At 43.7% G+C, this 15,878-nt stretch overlaps 1 protein-coding gene across 2 annotated transcripts in view; it reads right to left on the bottom strand.

Moving 5' to 3' along the window:
* The window catches only part of Nfyc (nuclear transcription factor Y subunit gamma), a 66,666-nt gene that overhangs the window by 3,855 nt on the left and 46,933 nt on the right, over nt 1–15,878 (bottom strand). For both annotated transcript variants that reach the window (XM_050161299.1, XM_050161300.1), the window contains exons 4-8: nt 14,053–14,166; nt 11,904–11,999; nt 7,041–7,214; nt 3,862–4,020; nt 583–690 (exon numbers count right to left, since the gene is read on the bottom strand). In XM_050161299.1, coding sequence (XP_050017256.1) covers nt 583–690; nt 3,862–4,020; nt 7,041–7,214; nt 11,904–11,999; nt 14,053–14,166 — 651 coding nt within the window. The remainder of the gene's footprint in view (nt 1–582; nt 691–3,861; nt 4,021–7,040; nt 7,215–11,903; nt 12,000–14,052; nt 14,167–15,878) is intronic.

Genomic DNA, 15,878 nt, shown 5'->3' with positions numbered 1-15,878 from the left:
CAGCTCTTAAACGATTGCTGCTTTTTTTGGGTCTAAGACAAAAGGATCCATTAACAATACATCCCCTTTACCACTGTCCCCATCATCTGCAAATGACGACCATGGCCCTTAGGCTCCCAAGGCCTGGAGTAGGTGGTTCCTTTGGTACCTATGACTCAGAGTCTTCAAGACTGTAAGGCAGGGAGGACACAAGGGGTGATTTCTCTGGCTGAGTCTGCCTATAGAGTAAATTAAGCTAAGCATGCTTTCCCAAGGTCACAAGAAATACCAAAACACAACTGCCACTGGGGCTTAGGGTGGAACACAGCCTGGTAACTACACTTCCTCCAGCCTGACATGAAAGGACCCATACCCAGCCTCTTTTTGGTATACACTGTCTGTGCCTTTGCCCCTCAATAGCAAGATGTTAAGAAACATAGTGTGAATCCAGTTGTCCAGTCAATCCCATCTGCTCCTGGGTACCACATAAAGGTTTGGCGTGATTGGTTCTTGCTGAAGGACAAGGTAATGAGAACTGTGTTCTCAGCAGTCTCTTTGCTAAAAGTTGGCCAGCAGATTCTTGTCCCTCTCCAGTGTACATACCTGTTGGGCATTGGTGGCAAGTGTCTGGATCTGTCCCTGCACGACTTGGGTGCCTGACACAGGCTGGGCTAAGCGGATATACTGCAGCTGGCCGGCATTCAGTTGTACCTAGGGCAGGACAGAGACAGAGACCACAGCAGTCTGAGCACAGTCTCATATAGGTACTTTCCATGACCAGATTTAGAGATTGCCCATGCCCTGTGAGTCCCTCAAAGAAGCCTACCCTGAATAAAAGCCCTTTTAAACAGAGGTCAGAACAAGAAGAGCACCCCACCCCCACACAAAAGAGCATGCCCTAATATGGCCACATGCTCATCTGCTAGCAGCTGGCTATTTGATCAGACCTGACCTGAGGCTTTTCTGAGAGTACCTAACACTTCAGAATGACTGGGCTTCAAATGCGGACCTTTCTTGCCATCCATCCACTTTCAACAGTTCCAGGGCTTGCCAGGTTCCCAAAACAGATGGCTGTCAATTCAAGCCATTCAACTCATCTTGGAGGAAAAGCCTGGCCCCACTTTACTTTCTCTGTCCCCAAGATTCAGGACCAGTGCGGGGGGAGTGTCTGTGGACCATGAAGATCTCTGATGTTCAGCTCTAGCTTCTGGCCAAATGCTCCCCAAGGGAAGCAGAGTCAGAAAACTCTCGCAGAAAATCCTCACTAAGGGAAAGCAAAACTACAAAACTGTCCCCAGAGCTCTTCGTGCTCACACTGGAGCCTCAAATGACACAGTAACACCACAGCCTACACTGAACAGTGTGCTCTTAGAATTCCTGAGAGCAGGGCATGAAGGGAGGAATGAGACCGTTACTGAGGTCTGTAGCTAAGCAGATACAAAGGGTAATGAGGATGGTGGCTGCGCATACCCACAACTTAGGGGCTGAAAGTTCCTGGGAGTACAAGGTAACTTGATCTGTCTCTATCTAGGGGCCCAGAAAGCACCCTCCTGGCTGTTTAGCTTGCTTCTGTCACAAGGAAAATTTCCTCAGACACACAGTATCATATTGCTATACCAGCACATGAGTCTTCCTGGCTTTTAAAAGCTAACCCCATTGCAGAACCCTACTTCCATAAGGAAAGTGCTGACAGGCTAAAGCTGCGCCCTACATGCAGTGCTACACCAAATGTTTTTCTGCAATGCTGACCTCAAAGGATTTGAACCATCAAGAAAAATGGAAGTTTTTTTTGTTGTTGTTGTTGTTGTTTTTTGTTTTGTTTTGTTCTAAAGACAAAGGGGTCTCAGGTATCCCAGGCTGGCTCTGAAATCACTACATAGCCAAGGCCACCACTGAACTTCTGATCTTCCTGCCTCTACCTCCAAAGTTCTGGGATTACAAGCATGTAGTTTAAACAGCAGTAGGGATCAAACCGGAGGGGGGGGGGGTTCAAGGAAGCTAGGCCAGCACTCTACCCCTAGCCTATAACTCAGGTCATGGTCAAAATTCGGAGACACAGATGTTAAAGATCTGGCTCGATGGTGAAATGCAGCGAGTGTACCATGACCTGCACCACTTCATTTCTGAGCTGAGAGGAGCTGTTGGGAAACTGTGTCTGGATTCCTTTTTACCAAATCTATTCTGCAGATTCTAGTTGACAACAAGCCACTTCTGTGGATCAAAGTATTTAGAAATTTCATCTACTCAGACTGACAGTGGTCTAGTCGGAAGTCACCAAAGGCCAGCCAAAAATCCTATGATGAAAAACTAAAGCCTTGTCCCAGGTCTAGGTAAGGTTCCTAACAGTCACAAATATTTAAGATTTTGTAGTTGGAGGTGACACCTGCAGAAACTCCCAGGGCAGCCAAGTGGTTGCAAGTGGTGTGACGGAAGAGGCTTTGCTTGTTAGGCTTGAGAAACCCAGAGCTGCCCTGATCTTTAGTCCTTCAACAACAGGCCTGTTGCTCCTTGTGGCTTTGCCTGGCCCAAGTTCCTCAGCAAACAAGCCTCTCCCTTTAGCTTTTGTGATGGAAGTAATGTCTCTGCTTTGAAGTCACCACTATTACACACCTTGTTGAGCAGCCTCAAGAGTCTAGAAATGTCAACTTCTGAGAGGGTGTCTGAGAACAGTCAAGATCAACTACTTACAAATCTTCTGGACCAATGGTTTGTTCTATAGAGGGAGGGAGTTACTACTCCAAGATGGGAGCTATGGTTAAATGGCCTTGTTTTGGCTCATACAAAGAAGCGGAGTGAGACATACTTACAAACCCACCTTCCTACACTTTTGCTTGGTCTGTTACCTTATAACTTTAGAAAAGTTCCCAAACTGAGTAAAAGGTTCTTTTTGGGCTTTGCTTCAGAGAGGAAGTAGCAAAGCAAGTCCAAGTGGGTTCCTATCAGACTCTGTTTCACAGGGGACTGTTCTACTCTTTCCCATTTTGGTTGCAAAATGATCAATGTAGAGTCTTTGCAAGTGCTAAGACAGTTTTTTGTTTGCTTGTTTGTTTTAGTTTTTGTTTTCTGTTTTTTAAATAAAAGAACATGGGGCTGGAGAGAGAGCTCAGCTGCTCTTCCATGACATGGGTTCAATTTCTACACCCACAATACTGTTCCAACCATCTCTAACTCTAGTTCCAAGGGATTCTATGCCCTCTTCTGGCTTCCACAGGTACCAAGTACACACTGCTTGGACACGATGCACAGACATACATGCAATGAGAATACCCATATGCATAAATTAAAAATAAATAAAAACAACTAAGAAATGAAATCCCTCTAGGCATGCAAGAAGCAACAGTTTACAGTAAAGGAATGGGTAAGTTCAATGAATACCAAAAATATACTTTGCTGCAGGCTCCCCTAGGAACCAGCTCATGAATATGCAACAAGTATATTTATGGCTTTCCCTACATACCTCCTTCATATTCTCTGCTAATTAAAAGATAGGTCTGGGAATGGTGAAATGGCACCTGCCGACAAGCCTGATAACACAAGTTCAATCCCCAGGACCCACTTGGTGGAAGAGGTTCTGGTACCCAAATTCCCTACCAGACCAATACTAGAAAATCTCATCCCACAACATTGGCCTGATTTCTACATGAATACAGAGAAGCATACCCACCCATGCACAAACAAATAAACATAATAACAACAACAATAAAGATAGGTGTGAGATAGAGCTACCATGATTTCTCTGTGTAGGTGTAGGAGGGGAAGAGAGAAGAGCTACACCACAGATGAGGCAGAATCTGAACTGAAGCAGAGTGGAAAGGAAACAATGGACAAAGCTGGGTGTGTGATGGGAGAGAAGAGTTCGGGTGGGGGACAGAACAGGCTTACCGGGATCTGCTGGATCTCTCCAGTGTTGGTGATGATCTGCTGCATCACCTGCATGGTCTGTCCAGTGCCACTCTGGGCCTGTTGTGTTTGACCCTGAGGCTGGGCCTGCACAATCTGTACCTGCTGACCCTCTCCGACCTGCATTGTCACGGGTGTGCTCTAGAGGGAAGAGTCAAGAGAGAGCTGCTTGAGTTCTGGCTGAGCGCCTGAAGAAGTGAACTGGGAACACACACTCTCTCTCTATTAATGCCTAGATTTGTCACCCTCTTAACATGCAGCCCAATGGGTCTACACCATAGCTAGAGTTAAGTCAAATGAGAAATAAGAAAGCCAAATCAAGTTTTAGGTTCACAGTGCAGAATATCTGCCTTAGTCTAAGTTTAAATGCCCGGGCTTCAAATGCTATAACTCCATAGTCCTTTAGTGATGGCAAAGTGCATACAATATAAGGGGGGAAATTCAAAGCAATTATGATAACTCACACAAAGAGACCCATGATAAATTTAAAGCAGGTGAATTTGGAGGGCACAATGAAACATAAAGTGGAACCTATACAAAAATTTTATTTAAGGTCCTAGACTATGTCATAGGTATGAAACACACTAAGAGAAAAAGCACACTGGCTTACTTCTAAGACTAGGGCTAGTGCATGCAGGCTTTCACCCACTTAAACAGCAGAGTGACTCTTGCCCACCTTAGTCAGACAGTTGCTACAGACCACAGAGCATAGCTTCCCAGAGGAGAGAGTGAAGACAACTCATAAAAGCCTACCCTCAGCAGAGCAAGAGCTGCAATGGTCTAGAAATGTTGATCTAGGGTTAAGAAACTTCTGCCTTATCCATGACTTACATCCCACTTCAGACACGATCTTCCTCCCTCTGAATTAAGAACTTTGTCAATCAGATGATACTGGGAATCTCAAAAGAATCATGGGCTTCAAATAATATTGCTTTTCTGATGCCAACTCATGACTGCACAAGTACCCCAGACATTATAACTTATAAGACGGGGAGAGGGGAGGCTAGGAACTATAGAAGAGATTACTAAGTAAGGAAAAATTACTGAAAACTGGAAGAGGAAAGGAGAGACAGTATTCTCAATGAAAGTATCCTTGGTGGGCTAGTACAACACCAAACATCTCTTTTATTTGTCTATCATGATCATGATACTCCACCTGCCTGTTCCACACCAAGAGAAGTTCCCAACTAAAAACATAAAACACAGAATTCACTTCACCACAGTTCCGTCCAACTTTGTCTTAATGTATATTTTATCTTAGGGAAGATACTTGCACTCAAATTGAAACAGTCTTTACTACTCGTTCATTATGGGCCCAGGGAGGTGTAACCCAGTCCCCCTGAAGCATTAAGACAGCAAACAGCTTGAAGGGACCAACTTCACCAACCTCACAAGCTTTCTCAGCTCCAAGTCCAGCAGGTCTTAGTTGGCAAGGAAGACAGATGAAATTTTTGCTGACCCCACCCAACAAAAAAAGCACGCTGCCAACTCATCAACCCGATTTTGGAGAGGATTTCCAAGGTATTTCTAATTCGTTACAGGAAAATGAGGGCTCATGGTAGCATGGCAGCTGTCAAATCACCTACAGTGTCCTTCTGTAAGCACAGCAGCCCTGGGCTTCTTGGGATAATCAGCCAATCAGCGCCAGCCCTTGGTAGTCTCTCTTTAAGCTCACTCAGTAAAGGGAAAGGCCTTTGGCAGGTAAAGCTCTCTTGCTAAAGAGGCATAAGCACAAGCCAAAGAAGTTGCCTGAGGCTTCAGGGTGCAGTGAATGCCTGAGGAGAGGACTGGCTATAATCAGCTTTGAACCTTGCCTGCCTAGCAGTGTTGGATGCAGAGAGAACACTCAATATATTTCTATTTTATGAATAAATAAATGAACAAGGAATAAACCTTAAAGTCAAAATTAATATTTAAATCCATCCCACCCCAATGTTTTTCTTCTAGGTAAATTTAGCCCTTTACCAGAATATACAAGGCTCTTCAGAATGTTTCCTGGACTTGCCTAGCTATCTCCAAGCTAATTATATTCTCCCACCACTTCCGTTGCTGTTTCTCACTTTTCTGTCTGTCTGTTTGCTTTGCTTGCTTGTTCTGAGACAAGGTCTCATGTAGTTGCAGCTAGTCTCAAACTCCTGATTTTCCTACCCCCATCTCCAGAGTGCTGGGATTATACGCATGTGGCACCATGTCTAAATGTTTCTCACTGTAAGCCTTCAAGCAGAATACCATGCTTTCCCAGTCTATTAACACTTCTATTGATCCCTCTACGAGTCACATTACCCCATTCAGGGGCCTCTAAGAACCTTTTCACCAGTTCCTCACATCTTTGTTAGGGACTCTGTTGATAACACTCTGTATATAATTCTAAGGTTGTCTTGCCTCACTCATCCCATGTGGTGATACAACTTTTACAATATTTGTACTCCCAATTAATACTCTTGTGAATTCCTTGGAAACCAGGGTTGTTTATTCATGCTCATGTCCCCAATACCTAGCATAAGACTTTACTCACAGAGGATGCTCACTGTTTGATGAATAAATAAAGAAATGACTGACAGAATTTGGATTCAGAGCTCACAGAACTGAGTCCTCTGCAGCCTCTCATGACTCCCAACGGATGGTACTGCTCTCAACAGTACTATGGGGGAGAAAAAAAAATCCTCTGATTACTATTGTCAAAAGAGAAGGTCACCTGACACAAATACAGTAGGACAGAGAACTGCCAGAAAGGAGAGCTCCGCAAGCTGGCAATCATATTGCTCTCCCCTTTAAGGGTACAAATTCCATCCTGGTACGGACAGATACAGGTGTAAAGTCCGCTGAAAAGACCTTTTACAGACATCCCACTACTGTTCATGGGTGCATTAGGGAAGTTTTTTTTTTTTTTTCCATCTAAAATGTCTGAGCTCACAGGGATCCTGGAGAACATCTTGTCCACTGCATTTTCCTCATCTGACCTATGAGGAAAACAGGGTCTAGAGAGATTAGGGTGACACTTGGCTTCGGTGACTCAATCACAGGAAAGCTCAGGTTTCCAGACATCAAATGCAGCACTCTGTAAGGATGTGGTGGCCTCTCTCTGCACAGAACACTTTCCCCACCACCCAAACCTAAGAGGCACTGTTGCATTAGGCTGGTACCCTCTGCAGCTCACAGACCTGACCCTGCTGAGGTTGTGCAATGATGATTTGCCCAGGCTGGATTGTAGTTGTGGAACTGGTGGTCTGCTGGCCTTGCTGCTGTCCCTGGACCTGGACAGCAGTGGGCTGCTGAGCCAGCGTGAAGTAGTACTGGACAGGCTCCGCAGGAGTCACAGACTGGCGCACCTCCTCCTGTGGAATGGAAGGAGATTCAGGTAAGGGAAAAAAAACCAACTCAGCAACTGCCACAGTGAATTTCCACTCTTCCCCCAAACAGGCTATGTGCAGTTGCCTGCTGAATGCTGAGCTCTCCACATTTGCAGTCAAAGGAAAAGGGGAATGTGAAGAGACCAGTTGTGCTAAATCAAACTAAAAATAACAGCTTCTATAGGCTTCACAGAACATACAGCCAATTTTCTGAAGCACCGAATAATCATCCATTGTGTGATGAGCTGCACAGACAAATAATTACCGTAAGCAACAACCACGTACCAACAGAGCTCAGTAGATTCTGTAAGGCCTGTGATCGGAGAACAGTGCTCCCTGCCAGCAATAGGAAGGTACTACCCAGATTTACTGTCTCCAAGTTCCATAAAAGACAGCATCCCCCTTTCCAGGAGGGAATATGAAGAAAAGTAGAAATGGCTTTTCCTGGGCTCCAATACCAGAGCCAGCTTTTCATAGCACACTGAAAGCTCCGTGTTTACCACAGACGGTCTACCACAGCGTCACACCTGAGTCTACTCGTACTTAGCCACAGAAGTACAACCCAGGGGGCCTGATGATAGCTCTCCGCTGGAGTGCTGCCGTGGCTGACTAGAGAGGCAGCATTCTGTCCGGTGGGTGAAGAGATTGTTCTTCAGCTGACGTTTTCCATGGCAGAAGGAGTAAACAACCCTCTCCCAGCCACCTTGAGCTCACAGCTGAGAGTGTAGGATGTTTACACACACTACAACATGGTTACAGCCCAGGGGTTGGTGGGCCCCTGACCACCCACAGAGATCAGCATCTCATTCCGAGTGACCTGTGACACATGGTGTCCCTGTCTAGGACAACAAAAACATTCAACCATATGGGCTGAGTAAAGATATCAGCTAATTTTATTCACATCCTTATTTAGAGCTAAGTCTATCAAGTTTCAGAAGAGATACTTCCACAAGGTACTGAGACCTTCTGAATTGCTCAATGTTCCCCAACATGTGCTTCCATGGCACTGTACTCACTACAAGATTTTATACCTGCATAGCAAACTAACTGCCAGATCTGCTCAAATGTAAGTCCCATGAGGGCAAATACTGCCTCTCTTGCTCGCTACTGTTCCTGGTATTCCCATACAGGCATTGGTAAGTACTGCCTCAATGATGAGACTTTTCTGAATGCATCCTGACTATAGACAAATTCTTCTGAACCTAGCAGCTACACCGATACCTTTAGAAGACAGCACTTCCACTCTCCTTAGTCTCCCTAAGATCCTGTGACCACATGTGTGGAAAAGTTGTCCTTGCAGCACTGGGCTGAGTACTTCTGTATTTGCCTGTGGATACTGTAACTGGGATCACGGACAGCTGGCCTCTAAGAAACCTGAATCTTATATAATGTCATCCCAGACCAGGAAACAACTCCTAACATTCTTGATAGCTAAGCAAGTCTTTAACATAAGCTGACCTTCTGGGCTAATAATGTATTCTGTGCTTCAAAACCCAGTTTCAATCCTCAACATGATTATGCAGGGCAGAAGAAGCAGTAGTGTCCCCTTTATTTTCATCTATGCCTCAAATTCTAGACTACCCTAATAATGACAAAGCCAGGTCCATTTCAACTCCAGCTTCTTTTCCATTTTAAACAAATGTCAGCTGGCAACCATGTCCTGGCAGGAATAACATACCTTTTGAACCATAAAACTGAGACTAAATGCTCTTTCAAAGCTGTAGAAATAAGTTTGATGTGTATCTCTCCCCCACCCCCACACTGAGGTTTCCCTTTTTATTTTATAAATAGGAAGACCAGACTTGACAGGTTAAGCTCTTGGCAATGAGAATATTAAGACTTGCGAACACAGACCAGATGATGGCAGTCAGGCAGCTGGGGGACACTAGTACTTCCTGCCTTTGATCTGTGCTGGCTCTAGGTATCCCTGATTAGAGTTATCAAGCACCAAATGTGTTTTTGTTTTAACAAGACAAATAGCAAACTATTTAATACCTCTGCCAGAACCCAAAATACCGAAAGCTATCAAGCACGTAGGTGGCTTCTCCTATCTTCCTACTGTATCCTCTCAGGCAATAATGAACTAGACAGTTTCTAGGACACTGTTGTCAGGACAAAGCACGGCTGTTTTCAAATCACTGTGACAGGAGGAACAAGTATGGTTTCTTCTGTTTTATGAAGACTCATTCTGCAAATGGAGGTCAAGCCAGCAAGGGAATGATTATGCTTGATATAAAGAAATGAGTGGGAAGACAATGACATTTCAATGAGCAGGAACTTTCAACTCATAGCTTAGTGGGAAGAAGACAGCCCTCGACTACCTTTTACTGCAAACAGCCCAGTCATATCCACGGAAACAAAGAGATTCCAAATAATCTCTGAGAAGTCAGGACCTTAGATCACAATTCAGTATTTCCCTTTCCCAGGTATAACAGCACCCTGAGCTCTATAATCCCTGAATGACTGAGTCAAAACAGAAGGGGGTACTTGCTTAATATTAGCAGTGGTGTTTCCAATGCTAAGACTGAAAACCAATGCCAGGGAACAAATAGCATCACTTCACAGGGCCATGACTACACTGATGAGCAGCCAGCTCCAGATGGGGAAAAAATGCATTTGCTTTAGTAGCAGAGCAAACCCCTCCTTCAGAGGTGTGTTTTGGAGAGTAGGCACTTTTAAAATGACTTTAGGAGGTGCCAGCCAATTTGGAGCTTGGGAAAACTTGTCTACAGAGAATTAGAAACTGCTATCTTAGAATTTCAGGCCAGCTTTCAGCAGTCTCAACCTTTTAAACGCCAGGCAGAAGCTGTCCTGAATAGGGTGCCAATCAATAGCTCAAACACCTACAAAGAACTAAAACCTGGCAACATAAAGAGTGTTCCTGCTGGATACTCTTTAAAGGGAGACGCTAAGTCCCAGCATTCAAAAGGCAGAGGCAGGTGGATCTCTGAGTTCCAGGACAGCCTAGTCTACCCAGAGAGTTTCAGTCTAGCCAGGGATACACAATGAGACCGTGTATCAAAAACCTAAACCCAGAGCACTTCAAGTCTAACATTCTGAAGGACAAACACTCTGAGACCCAGAAGGGCAAAGAACTCTGGAGGAAGGGAGAAGACAGTGATTTTCAACCTGTGGGTTGCGAACCCTTTTGCAGTGGGAGGGCATACAACCTTTTCAACAGGGATCACCTAAGGCCATTGGAAAGCATAGATATTTACATTATGATTCATAACCGTAGTAAAATTAGAGTTATGAAGCAGCAACAAAATAATTTATGGTTGGGTGTCAGCATAACACAAGAAGCTGTATCAAAGGGCTGTGGCATTAGGAAGGCTGAGGACCGCAGCGGTAGAAAACCACCCTTCTCTTAAGTCCTCCATTCAACAGGCAGCCCACAGTGAACAAGGAGTCAGTGCAGTAAGAGCAATGCCTGACTGCAGCACAGATCTTACCGCCTGTTTTTAAAGGGAGCTCCGGGTGGACACATGGGAGCAAAAATCCAACAAGGAAAGCAGGCTCGTGGTGTCATTAGCTCCAAAAGAAGAGAGGCAGTTTGAGTCTTGTGACTTCTCAGAGAGAAAGGAAGCACCCCAAGAAGAGGAGTCAAGTCCAAGGCACAAACCTGTAATGTCTCAAAGTCGATGCGCGTAGCCGGGGACGACTGTGGCAGCCTGCCGCTGTAAACATCCGACTGAAAGCTCTTCTCAACAGCTTACAGCTTCCAGTCAAGGATGTTTACAGTAGCAAAGACTGCCCAGAAAAAAAGGAGCTTCAGTGAGGCACACCCTGCTCCCATAAAGGAGGTGACCCAGGGCTTGCTAACTCAAACCCTCATGAAGGGTCAGAATTAATGTCAATTAGGTACCCACTTCTCCAACACATTTTCTGACTGGTTATTAGTACAGGTCAGGATGGGGAGAATGGTTGTCATTAAATGACTATGGACAGTATACTACAAAATCATTTGTTAAAAACACCTAAATTTTATGAACAAAAATCAGGCAGAACACTGTATGGCTTTGCTTCTGTGAGGCTCTGCCACTATTTCCCAAATGTTCCACTAAACCTAGTGAATCATGTGAACTGTGTGCCTGAAAAATGAGCTCTATAGGATGGGTCTATTACAGTCACAATGGAAAGTTATATGCACTCAAATCTCAACAAAACAGTTGGTGTGAGCTCTGGGGGTGAGCAGGCAGAAGAGAGGGCAGACACTCAGTTCTTGTGATTGAAAAGAAAAATGTAAATGGTGTTCTAAACTTGAATGGGAACTTTAAGGCTCTGAACCAGTGACTGGAGGGTAGAGCCAGGGCACTATGTAAGACACAACAGACTAAGGAAAAAGGTCTCTCACTCCAATGCCATTATTTACAGAGAACCTGAAATCTTAGAACCTGAAATCTGCCTGGCTGAGAAAACTTTAATTTTGGATCAAGAGATCTTGAAATAAGTTTATCCCACTGTTTATGACTGAAGTCTTTAACTGTCACTGCAACAGCACCCCAAGGCACTGAGTTAAAAGCACCCATAAATGAGGAGAAAGAAATGTTGAGGATGATCTGGGCTAGAGAGGAGAAACAAAAATAGCAAATGCCTTAGGAGGGTGGGAGGAGCCCTCAACAGCAGTGTGCCCAGGCCCTGCAGCCAACAGTTGGGCATGCCCTCCCTGCTCACCTGACGCTTTGGAGGCTTCAGTTCATCTCTTGGAACAATGTCGATGAGAAAGTCGAACTGATCAAATTTTGTAATTGCCATAGCAATATCATTCCTCTGCAAAAAAGAAAAACAGAGTTTAAAAACAAAAACAAACAAAAAAACAGGTGTAGGAAGAATATAGTTCTTTTGGCTTTATTATCTTTCAAGTAAGAAGACATGACTCCCCTCCATGCCCCACTCCCTGAATATGGGATTAAACCTAGGGCCTTGCCCATATTAGGCAGGTGTTCTACCACTGAGCTACCCCAGCCCAAGGAGATGACTTTTAGGTTGCACTAAATATCTGTAGGTGTGTCTAGAGCTAAATAAGAACAGCCAAACTTGTATCAGACTTGTCTGACAAAAATCAACGAAAGAGATACACACATCTTGTGCTCTGGGACAAGACACCCGAGTCCTACTCACTACTGTTTCTGCTTGTTCTGGTTTCAAGGCCCTCCATACAGTTGTCAAAGTACCATACTCCAGATAATTCAGGAAACAAAGCCAGTAGTCTCAACTGGCATTCTGTGGTTGGCAAGGTTAGCCCAACATTCATTCATATGAACCTTTTCAAAGTCAATCCACTATTTCATTTTCTTTCTTTTACAGGCAATTATAATTGAATTAATTGGTTTTTAGTTTGGAATTCAAGATTGCATTGCTTAGTTCAATGCAAAGTTTAAATCTGAATTTAAGCCTGAGTGCTCAAGCCTTGTTTACTAGGTAGCTGACAAGAATGTCTTATGTCTTAACACGCTCAGGTAGGCTTTCTCTTCAAGCCTGACATCCCCATTATCCCTAGGAGTTTAATATATAGATTTTAATATGTGTAGTTCGTTCAAAGTTTTAAGGGAAAAGAAAAAACACTAACTCAAGTGTATGATATATTCAAGTATGTAGGGGAAAGTAAACTTTAAAATGTATTTTAAATAGATCACTTTGACAGGTGGTGGTGCACAAATCTTTAATCCCAGCACTGGGAGACAGAGTCAGGCGGATATCTGAATTCAAGGCCAGCCTGGTCTAGGAGCAAGTTCCAGGACAGCCAGAGCTACAAAGAAACCCTGTCTCGAAAACAAAAAAAATCAAAACAAAACAACCTAACAGACCACTTTATGGCTGGATGATGTGTGAGGTTCGATAAATCAGATAGAGTAAAATTTTTTTTTCTTTTTAGTACACAGCACCCAGTATTCCCAGATAGCTTCCCATCAAAGTATTAACTAGGCCCAACCCTGTTTAGCTTCCCAGATCAGAAAAGATTGGGTGTGTTCAGAGAGTTACAGTGGTAGACTAGAGTAATCCTCAGCAACCTCTATATTCCACTTCTTAGCAAAGCGGAGCCATCAGATTAAACAGGAGAGTAGAAATTTTATATCGACTGTCATGGCCCCAAGCCACTGAAATGTAAGCCTCTAATCTACTCTTCTTGCCAACCACCAGCTTGATAATAAAGCCTCCTAAATGAAGTAGGGCATATCTTAAAATCTGCCAGAACTCATCTGAGTGTTAAGAGTGTCACACTCTTGATGATGTCACCTGTTCAAGCGAAGTAAACAGCTCATCTATGGACGGAATGAAGGAGAAAAAGAAACAGTAAAATGTTGACTTGCTAAGTTAAAATAAAGAAAACACAAAGACGGGGATCTCTGTGAGTTCAAGGTCAGTCTGATCTACATAATGAGTTCTCCACTAATCAGTTACTTAGTGAGGCCCCAAATCAAACAAACAAAAAATAACAACAAAATAAAAGGAGAACAAAAGGAAACAATCTCAAGGCAGGCAGACAAGGAATTAAAAAAAAAAATCTAGTACAATCAGTAAGGCCTTGAATTCTTTCTGGGATTGTCTTTTTCTGACAGCTTCAGGCTTCCAACCAGAAGTTACATCTACAAACAAATACTGGATCACTTGAGCCTTTGCTTCTATGTAGATGAACCAAGTAAAAAGAGTGCTCCATCAATGAGTTTGTGAAAACCATGTGAGACCTGGAAACTATACCATCATTGTCTACAAAGTATACCTGTGTTCCAACAGAGGAAGATCACAATTACATATGGCAGAGGCATCAGTCCAAAGCACAGGAGAGGAAAAGGCAGGCAAAAGCAGTGTGAGTCTGCATTACCTGAAGGGTCCGGCGTTTGTTGTCCTCTGTGTGGATCCAGGCTCGAAGAGTCAGCTCTGTGATAAAGATCTGGGCTGCCTTGGCGAAGAGCACAGGGGCTTCTGCACTGATCATCTAGAAGAGATTGTCACCACACTGTCAACCACCATAACGAATATTCAAGCCCGTCAGTCTCTTATGTCAATGCTATCTTGGGACAAGAGCTAAAAAAAATAAGGTGATGGCCTCTGGAGAGTCCCAAGTAAAATAAATCCCCGGGTAGGGGTAAAACAAGTAACAGGAAGAAAGGAAGGGAAGGCTGCATACTTATCTAGTGCCTGCCATTGTGAGGTGCCATCCATAGGGTTCACTTTTTGCCTTGTTAGTGTCTCTTATAATACAGGCCAGACTCCTTAGATGCTTGATTCTCACCTCCCAATGCTGGGATTATAGGCATTTAAAAAAACAAAACAAAAAACCTTCCAAACAAATAGGACTAAAAAAAAAAGTAAAGTGATGTGGCCACAGCTACAGAAATAGGTGGCAGAGTTTAGATTCTAATTCCAAAAATTATGAGGGAAGTTTGGGTGCCAATGGAATGGGATAAAAATCTCACAATTTTCACCTTCCTGGCCTTTATTTTTCTTAAACTAGAAAAACAAAACAAACAAAAAGCAAAGATAAACTTCTGGTGTTACTAAGGAAAGTAAGAAGCTGTCACCTGTGTACCCAGCACAGTGCCTAAAAATACTAAGCTTCCTTAGTATGTCTAACTTCCAAATTCAACCAAAGTTGTAGAGTTATACAGACGGGATGTGTGTGTGTCTAACTATATAGTTAAAGAGAGAACTGGGATCTTGGTTCTACCAACACAGGTGGTCATTTCATTCTTTTGCATACTTCCACAGCTGTAAAATGGGCAGCCATGATGGCACATGCCTAGAGTATCCCAGCGCTCAGGAGGGAGAGACAGGATAACCAAAAGTTCCAGGCAAAGCTAGGCTACATAATGAGGTGACACCTGTCTCGACAAACAGATTACTTATCCCATAGAGTTATTCAAGGAACAAAACTAATAAAAGGGAATATGAATGCTATATGAACTGTTAGTTGTCATTGAAAATTCAAAGACAGTTCACATTTACAGAGAAGTGACTAAGTTATTCATCTCTGAGAATCATAATCCGAGGTGAACTCATAGGGAAAAAAAGGCCAACAAGGATTTATCCTCTCATAAGTGTAATTCATTCATGGCTTGTTTTGTTATTTATTTAGTTTTGTTGGGGAGGGGGGTGTTCTCTGTGTGGCCCTGGCTATCCTGGAACTTGCTCTATAGACCAGGCTGGCCTGGAACTCAGAGATCTGCCGGTAGCAGCTCTGCCTCCCAAGTGCTGGGATTAAAGGACTGACTGTTTTTAAGGTCAGAATATCAGAAAGATACATGTGGTTTAAATGAGAATGGCCCCCACAGGCTAATATATTGAATACTTGGTCCCCAGTTGGTGGAACTGCTTGGGAAGGATTAGGAGGTGTATCTTTATTGGAAGAGGTATGTCACTGGGGGCACACTTTAAGGTTCTAAAACCCATACCATTACAGTCCCTCTGCCTTGTGACTGTATCTTTTAAGATGTCAGCTCCCAGCTACTGCTTGTACTATACCTGCCTGCCTGCTGCATGCTCCCTAACATAATTGGTCATGGACTCTAACCCCCTGAAACTCTAAGTCCTTTAGTCATGGTGTCCTAGCACAACAAGAGAAGGTGATTAAGGCATCACAATATCATCAGTAGAACTTTCTCACAGCTCAGAAAAAGACAGAGACTGTAGCAAGATGCTGAGAATAGT

The sequence above is a fragment of the Alexandromys fortis genome, unplaced genomic scaffold, assembly GCF_014885135.2.
Source record: "Alexandromys fortis isolate MF-2015 unplaced genomic scaffold, M_Fortis_MF-2015_v1.1 scaffold_122, whole genome shotgun sequence".
Lineage (NCBI taxonomy): Eukaryota > Metazoa > Chordata > Mammalia > Rodentia > Cricetidae > Alexandromys > Alexandromys fortis.
This window is presented reverse-complemented; position numbering and strand designations above follow the sequence as displayed.